Consider the following 8,604-nt stretch of genomic DNA (forward strand, 5'->3'; position numbering starts at 1 on the left):
GCTACTGAAGAAGCAAAAATAGGGTAAACGAAGCTAGCAGGTAGATGACAAAGGATAAGTGCAAAGGTGTATTGTTACCACTCATTTTCACAGGGAGAGCATCTTTTAAGTAATAAATGCGGAAATGAATTTCAGGAAATTGGAAAATTTCTGTCTGTGGTGGATTTTTTCTGAATCGTGGAGTGTGATGTCGATCAATAGCCGAATATCACCAGTGTTGTCGACAGGCTTTCTAAGATCCGCTGGGCTGATTTGAATTGGGTTGAGTTGAGTTGGGTTAGGCTGAGTTGCGTTAATTTGGGTTGCGAGAAGCTGAGTTGAGTTGATTTGGGTTGCGCTGAGGGAATTGAAGTGAGGTGTATTGAGTCTACCCGGATTGTAAAGCCTTTATTGACCATAATGATCTAACTGATTTACAATAGGGTTTATATGCATTAGAGAGTGGGAGTGGTTTAAATCGTTAAAAAAGGATGTTCATTTAGATACAAAGGAAACTGTAAGGATCCAATTACATAATAAGCATTGTAACAAGAACAGAGGGAAAAGATTAGCATGCAAATTGGACATTCTTTGTCATTAAAATAAAGATGCGAATTTTCGTTCGAAAAAGGTAACAAAAGAAACGTATGGGAGATAATTTTAAAGAATGTAAATTGGTTAAATGATTTACACTATTGTTAACATTTATTTATAACAAGAAATTTATTTGATTACTTATTTGTTTGTTTGGGGTATGGTTGGAGTCTCGCGAATCGGAATTCGCGACACTGTCCCTACATCAGAAAAACATTGGGTGCTTTGTAAAAAAGCAACATTTCTATGAAAATCTGTTTATAGTTCTGTTTTTTTATAGTTCGATGTATAAAGCAAAATCAGTTATTTTAATTCACATGATTTTTCAAAATATAATATTTGTGTCAGTTATTAACAAAACCGAAAAATAGCAGGTAAATATACAGGATCTTTCAAGTATGTGAACTCAAATTTGCACCGTCGCATAAAACAATCGGATTAATTTCAAAAAGATTTCAACCGGGAAAAGAAATGTGCCACTGCATATGGGAATAATCAACCCATAATATAAAAATGCAAAAAAAATGTTCACTTCACTGCTCCGTTTGAAACACATTCAAGTTTACATTGGGTGCTATTGATGTTCCACCGAAATTTGTTTTGCTGATTAGCTTTCGGTGGAAAACCAGAAAGATTAATCTGAAAGACGAACAATATCCTTCAAGTGACTTTTGAAGATAATGATACTGAAGTTCAGTGATATATGAAGGCATGCCTTCTGGTATGTTGCAAATTAACCGGCCGGTAAATCCATGAAATAAAACGTTCTAAGATACGATTCCAGTAGAAACTTACCCATCCAAGGAATGTGTTCCAAGCAATGCAATCGTGCTTGATATAAATAGTATCCATTTATCGGTGGTGAAATATGAAGGAACATTGAATGTAATACAGCACAAGATGTAAATCAAGCCAAGTTTGCATGACTGTAAAGATGACAACAACGTAATTTATAGTAACATAATCTGACATGAATTAACTATTACGCGTCATCAGAATTTGATCTTCACGAAACTCTTGCAACCCTCGAAAGAACATATTTGTAGGCAGAAAGTATATCAAATCATTTTGACAAATCTAATATTCTTTCGAGCTTCTCTCCTGCATCTTCATAAGTTCTTTTTTCTCAAAAATATTTGAGTTTCTCTTTATTACCTGTTTGAAGAACAATACTTCTCCTTCGTTAATAGCACTACCAGTTGACACTGTTAGCATTGTCTGAAATCCAGGAAATAATCATTGCAATATTAATGTACATGCTGGATTTGAACGAAAGAAATATGCATCAGGCATTATACTGCTAACACAAATTGCAATAAGTTACCAGAACATTCGCTTGTCAGAAGTAAACTTACTCTACGGTATGCAAGTATTTTGACTAAAGTAATGAAATCGATGAATGTCATTGCTACTACCAAAACTATTGATACTATAGCATCAATTCTGGCACATATTTGACCGTGGAATGAGGTATGATGCAACCAACGATACATCGAACCATAATTAAATAGATATGAACAGTTTTCTGCAAACAATTTCCATAAGAAAAGGACCGATTTCTGCATGCTGCAAATTCCGCGTGAACATTTTCTTCTCATAAGCAAAAGATATCATCAGACCGTTTGGTGTTGAATAAGGTATGCAGGTTCTTCACAGACTTACTGTATAAGTGATGAGTGCAATAAACCATTGAAAATGACCAAGAGATGATTATAATTTTGAAAGTCTTGGAGTGCGACCATAATTGATTATATTTTATCGCACAAACAAAAGCATAAAATCTATTGAGGGCTATGAGAAAGTGCATAACAAGTGCTCCAAACCATCCTCCGTTCAAAAAAACGCCAACCAATCGTACGGAAAACAGTTTCGGTGATGATAGTATTGGAGATTTGCTGGAATTTTTTCAAATAAAACATGAAATGAAAGAAGAGTTTTGGAAAAAATGAAAAAGTGAAAAACGGAAATTGCATTGTAATGTAAATGGAACTTACAAGCTCAGGACAATGGTACACCATGTAAGAAGAACAAATATAGCTTGCAAATTACATATCAGAAAGCTACTGCATAAAATTCCAAACGCATTACGAAATCGTGACTTCGTACGTGTTAAGTACAAAGATAAACCATTGCTGATCAGCCCAAAAACTGCTATCTATGATACATTCGTTGTTAAGATATGAAATCGATCGACTTGACTGTTTATGAATACAGTAAGAAAGTTGTATGCAAGTAAATATCAGTAAGATTGTAATTTTTGGAATCTCATTTTCACACCTACAATCCTCAGTAAGACGAAACCAAATATCAGAATCTTCAACATTTGTTGAAAATATTTGTATCCTTTACAGTACCTACTAGAAGAAAGATATATGCAATTCCTTTTTATCATCTTAGTTTCCCACCTGTCTGTTACCTTATTAATATTTGAACCGACTTTGCTAATCATTTACTTATTTGATGAAGTACTAACCATAAAGATGCAGGCCATTACAATATTGTCTTCAAACTCACTGTTTTCAGGCATTTCGGTGCACTTGTAAAAATCTATCAAAAACACTGTTAGTTTTAGGGATTAAATAGAATTCGATAGAAATGTGGAATGGTCCGACAATTGTTATTAAGCAATATGTGAAAAATGGATATGTGCAAAGGTATATTATTATCACTTATTTTCATTAGCACGAGCATTTTTTCAAGTATTGAATTTGAAATTGAATGTAAGGAAACTGGGAAATTCCCATCCTTACATCAGAAAAGCATTTGGCACATTGTAAACAAGGGATGTTTTTATGAAGACATGTTTATAATTCTAATTTAGTAATATCCGACTGAATATTTGGAGCACTTGCGATACAAAATATGCAAAAACATTGGGATATATGCAACAGGTATTAATGAAGGTCTAAAACGAAACAACTATTTTGCTGGCTGTTTTAATCTCAAAATTTCATTGCACTATCAAATATTCATTATATTTTGCTATATTACTGTTATTAATGCTTCTAAGAAATGTTTGCATTTCACTCAGTTGAAATTTTTGTCCAAATTTTAACGAAGAGGAAGATTGCAATATTCATAAGATTTCTGATTTTTAATTTCAGTTAACGAACATTTTAAAACATAGAATTGACGTAAATTTATTCCAGAGTATTGTTTCAAGACAGCACTTTTCCTATCTAATTTGGAGATTACTCAATAATTATCTGAAATCTAACACAGTTTTCTCAACAACGGACGGGTAAATTAGCAATAAGGAAAAGAAGCTTTAAGAACGAGGAAAAAGTTAGTCTTATTTTTGGAGTTTTAAACCTCTCGGCTCTGTTACATTATTAAATCATGATATTAAAAAGTTGATCTTCGATATTAAATTTCGTTCACGTGAGACTTGAATTTTCATTATTTTGACTTTTTAGTATGCTTTCTATTAATTTGCAAAATTATGTTTCAATATCAAATTTTATTCTATCCTTTGCAAAATTATGCTCCGTTTCAATTCTCAAAAGGTACAATGTCAGAAGGTAATAATGCTACACTACATTTTTGCAAGGGATTGTGGAGAGCATATATATGACAAATATATGACACGAAAATATTCTGAAAAAAACATACAATATTCACTAACGTACGATGTTTAACACTAATGTTTAACAAGGATAGAGGCATAAGTAGCGGTCGGAAAAATTAATTTTGTTCACTTCATTTGTGTATAACATAGGTTTACTTGGGATTTAATATTTTACTCGTGCAATATTACTAGTTAAACAACAGCAAAAATAAAATATTTAAAATATATAGTATGCGGTAAATTGGTAAATAGTGACGAATTATATAATAAATATGCTGTGTAATTAACTAACAAATTTATTTCTTGTCGTTCCCTTGGATAATAATTGACTGTAAGTTTATTGATAAGTTGCGTAATGATTAAGATATGAGTTGAGTTCATCCTTCATTGAGCTTGGGATATGCTACACAGGAAATGTATTTAGCGAAATTATAGTTTGTTGTCCAATGGTAGCAGATATATGCAAAAAGGCGTAGTGATTGATCTACCTAATTGTAAAAAATGTATAGGTATTTTTTTTTTCGTATATATATACTAAGGATTAGGTAAGAGTTTTTTGTAAGCTCCATCGAGGTTATCATGAAAATATGGCTGCTCCCTTGGATATTGTGCAGTTCATTGTGCAGCCACGAATAGATACTGAGATATCTTTGTGATTTTCCCACTATTGTTAGCTTTTATCCTTCTTATTGCTTCAACTTACAGAATTTCATTATCCGATCTGATAGATATTATAGAAGTTTTATTTGAATATAACTTCATTTCCAATAATCTGATATTTTCCCGTTCGGGTAAATCTTCAGTTACAACTCCTCCTTTCAAATCATCCATTGCTGTTTGAATTTGTATTGAATGCATCAAAAGAATTGATACAATCGATTCTTATCTTTTTCGTTTGAAAGCTATCTCTTTTTAAGCTTCATTCCTTTCATAGTAATTATTCTGCATCACTTACCCTAATAAAGTTTGCCTAATATTATTTCTGATCCCATCGAACTAGCACTCATAGCATAACTTGATGCATTGATGGGAGATATGAAATCATTATAGTAGAATAATAAGCAGGCTCCAAGGAATATTTAATTAAAGTATAAATTAAAGTAAGCTTAATGAGAACTGCATCAAGCTAATCCAGCAAACCCTTCATTCCAAACAGTTGAGAAGTCTCAACAATGAACCCGATGACCCGAATAACTTTCTGAACATATTGAAGACAGTATCATTTGCCTAAAATGTTCCTTGCTTACAATGTCTAATGTTGCTTATATAAAAGCAGAAATTTTATAGCCCCCCAAATTAAATTTTAAATATAAGAAAATGACTTCAAAGATGAAAGTCACCGATAATAATGAACCTTCCCATTTTGATGTAATGAAGCTCTGTTACCTGACGTCACTCATTCTGGCTCTGTGTTCTTCAGCAACACCTGTTAGAATATTACATTCAGCAGAAAAGGTTTAATCCAACCATTAAACTTGACCCAGTCTTTAAAACTAGTCTTTGGCTAACTTCTTCAAATGCACCATAATGTCCGGAAACAATAACTGTGAAAACCAACGTCGGCATTACCAGTGGTCGGTACCTGTTTTTAAGCGTAAGATTTTCCTGTCGTAAGATTTTCCTGAAGATATCCCATTACAATTTCTTTACAAAACTTTCAAATCCAGGAAAACCTCGAGATGTGAACAGAGTAAGTTTGACAATGAATTATACATCCAACACGTTCAAATCTACCACCAGGAAAATGTCAAGAGGAAAATAACTTTGTCAAAAAACATTTATGCATAAAACAAATACTACTTCAAATGATGATTATTAATCAATCCACCATATAAAGATCGAAAATAAATATTCACTTCACTACCATGAATCACTTTGTATCCAATTTAAGTGTCTTACAGGTATTACTGTCGATGTACTGAAACTTGTCTTGCAGATAATTTTACGATTGAAAATCAGAAAGGCCAATCTGAAAACCGCACACATATCTTTTGATTGACCATTTAAATATATAAACATAATTTTGATAAATTAAATTGAAAATGCTTCCAAAACTTAATTGCTGTTAAAAGTGTTAAAATAGGTAAAGAATTGCTGGGAATATTTAAAATAGAATAATAAGACAGCCAATAGGTGTGAACATATGCCATAAAAGCAATTAATTCCTGAAATTGCATTAGTAAATGTGAATATTCTAACCTTGCTATTGCAGTGAAAAAAAAAAGTGACATAACATTGCTTACCCGTCTAAAGATTGTGTCAGAATCCATGTTATCGTACTGGAAGCAAACAGAAACCATTTATCGACAGACAAATATTGAGCAGTATTGAACACCACAGAGCACGAGATATATAGTAAGCCAAGTATGCAGGACTATAAAATTAATCTCATAATACTTGGACAGCTATCAATCTTCAGAAGAATATATTGTTAAGAGATACAAAGGTTACAACGATCGATTGTAGAAATTCTCATCATCATTCGACATTCTCTATTGTTCTTTTTTAAAGCTCATTTTCTCGGTAACACTTTGAATTCTTGTTTAATACCTGCTTAAAGAATAATATCTCCCTTTCGTTAATGGAATCACTAGTTGACAATGTCGTATTTCTTCGCACTGCCTGAAATCCAAGAAATCAGAATTTGAAATGATTGGAAACTAACCTAACTAATTATCCTAACTCATGAAATATTACTCTATTGTGAATATTAATATTTAATAAATTCACTAATACAATCATTTATGAGAAATAAACTCACTTTACGATATGCAATTATTTTGATTAATGTAACGAAATCGATGCATGCCATTCCTGTTACTATTCCTATTGTTGCGACAATATCAGCGTAGGAACATATTTTACCGTGGAAAGAATTTTGATAGGAAAAGACATAATTTGACTTTTCATTAAATACAAATGAACATTCTTCTGCAAACAAGATTACTCCTTTTTAAAAACAAGTGTAAATTAGGGAAATAATACGTATGAAAAAATATCCCGACATCATTTTTTGATATTCTGATAAATGGTTTAAATTTGCAAAATAATTATCCCTTCCTGTTCGTGATCGGAATCACAATGACATTTTGCAGATCAAGATTATGACAAAATTTTGGTGTCAAAAGATAATCATCATTAGATGATGCGGACTTTAATAATCAATTTCTTTTTACGAAAATAACATTGTAGAGATAGTTTGAAATCTGAAAATGTTAAATAGTTTTTTGTCATAACTATTTACCATATAGGTGTTGAATGGAGAAAAGCAATCCAAATATCCATGAACAAATTCCAATGGATAAAGCTATGAATGCTGACCATAACTGATTATATTTTATTGCATATACAAAAGCACAAAATCTATTAACAGCGATGAAAAAATGTACTAAAATCGATCCAAACCATGCTCCATTTACTAAAAGTCCAACAAATCGTGCGAGAAACAATTCCGGTGATGATAGTATTGGAGATTTGCTAAAATTAAATTTTTCAAATAAAACATGAAAGAAATTTGGGCTGAATAAATGAAGAAGTAAGAAAGGAAAATTTTACTATAATGTAAATGAAACTTACAAGCTCAGGACAATGGTACACCATGTAAGAAGAACAAATATAGCTTGCAAATTACATATCAGAAAGCTACTGCATAAAATTCCAAACGCATTACGAAATCGTGACTTCGTACGTGTTAAGTACAAAGATAAACCATTGCTGATCAGCCCAAAAACTCCTATCTATGATAAATAGATTCGTTGTTAAAACATCAAAACCGATCAACTTTATAAATACAACTCTTTATTAATACAAAAAAAAGAGAAAAAAAAGTTGTATGGAAGCAGATAGCAATAGAACTGTAATTTTTGGAATCTAATTTTCACACTTAGAATCTGTACATAAGATTTCTATGGATTAAAATATCAATATCTTTAATATTTGTAGAAAATAGTTTCTTCAATGTTGGAAGGAAGACCTACACTAAATGCTTTTTATCATCCTAATTTTTCATCTATTCGCTATCTTATTATCATTTAAACCAAAATACTAACCACGATGATACAGGCCATCGCAATGTCATCTTCAAAATTACTGTTTTTGGGCATTACGATTCACACTTTAAGAAATCTATCAAAAATACTATTAGTTCAAATATTATAATTCAAAAGTTATTTTCATCACGTATAATGTTTTAACAAATATTACTAAACAACACATGGAATCAAAAAGCAGATAACAAAAGGCAAACACAAAGATACAATTATCTCATATACTTATTGGAATTAAATTATTGAATTTGTAAAGAGAAGATATTGAAAATTTGTGCATAATGGAAAATTTTAGGAAGCAATATCAAAATGAATTGTGAAAACATAACCAAAATCCAAATACTAGTGGATTTCCGTAACTTATGGAAGTACTGATTCCATAAGATTAGTACCATCCTTTGGTTTCGTCCCACCTTG

General features: G+C 31.6%; 2 protein-coding genes across 2 annotated transcripts; both read right to left on the reverse strand.

The window, feature by feature from the left end:
- Window positions 1–1,106: 1,106 nt before the first annotated feature.
- Window positions 1,107–3,100, reverse strand: LOAG_08029 (hypothetical protein; the record flags this gene model as incomplete). Its single annotated transcript, XM_003143561.1, has 7 exons — window positions 1,107–1,212; window positions 1,369–1,499; window positions 1,729–1,791; window positions 1,929–2,098; window positions 2,236–2,468; window positions 2,568–2,728; window positions 3,047–3,100. 7 exons carry the CDS (start codon window positions 3,098–3,100, stop codon window positions 1,107–1,109), a joined length of 918 nt encoding a protein of 305 aa, XP_003143609.1.
- A 2,184-nt stretch (window positions 3,101–5,284) lies between these two features.
- Window positions 5,285–8,268, reverse strand: LOAG_08030 (hypothetical protein; the record flags this gene model as incomplete). Its single annotated transcript, XM_020447596.1, has 9 exons — window positions 8,191–8,268; window positions 7,718–7,878; window positions 7,386–7,618; window positions 6,903–7,072; window positions 6,692–6,763; window positions 6,385–6,515; window positions 6,006–6,110; window positions 5,651–5,762; window positions 5,285–5,368 (listed from the first exon to the last, which is right to left on the reverse strand). Exons 1-9 carry the CDS (start codon window positions 8,242–8,244, stop codon window positions 5,285–5,287), a joined length of 1,122 nt encoding a protein of 373 aa, XP_020302190.1. The 5' UTR covers window positions 8,245–8,268.
- Between the last annotated feature and the right edge of the window lie 336 nt (window positions 8,269–8,604).

This window comes from Loa loa (genome assembly GCF_000183805.2).
Source record: "Loa loa unplaced genomic scaffold supercont3.697, whole genome shotgun sequence".
Taxonomy (NCBI): Eukaryota; Metazoa; Nematoda; class Chromadorea; order Rhabditida; family Onchocercidae; genus Loa; species Loa loa.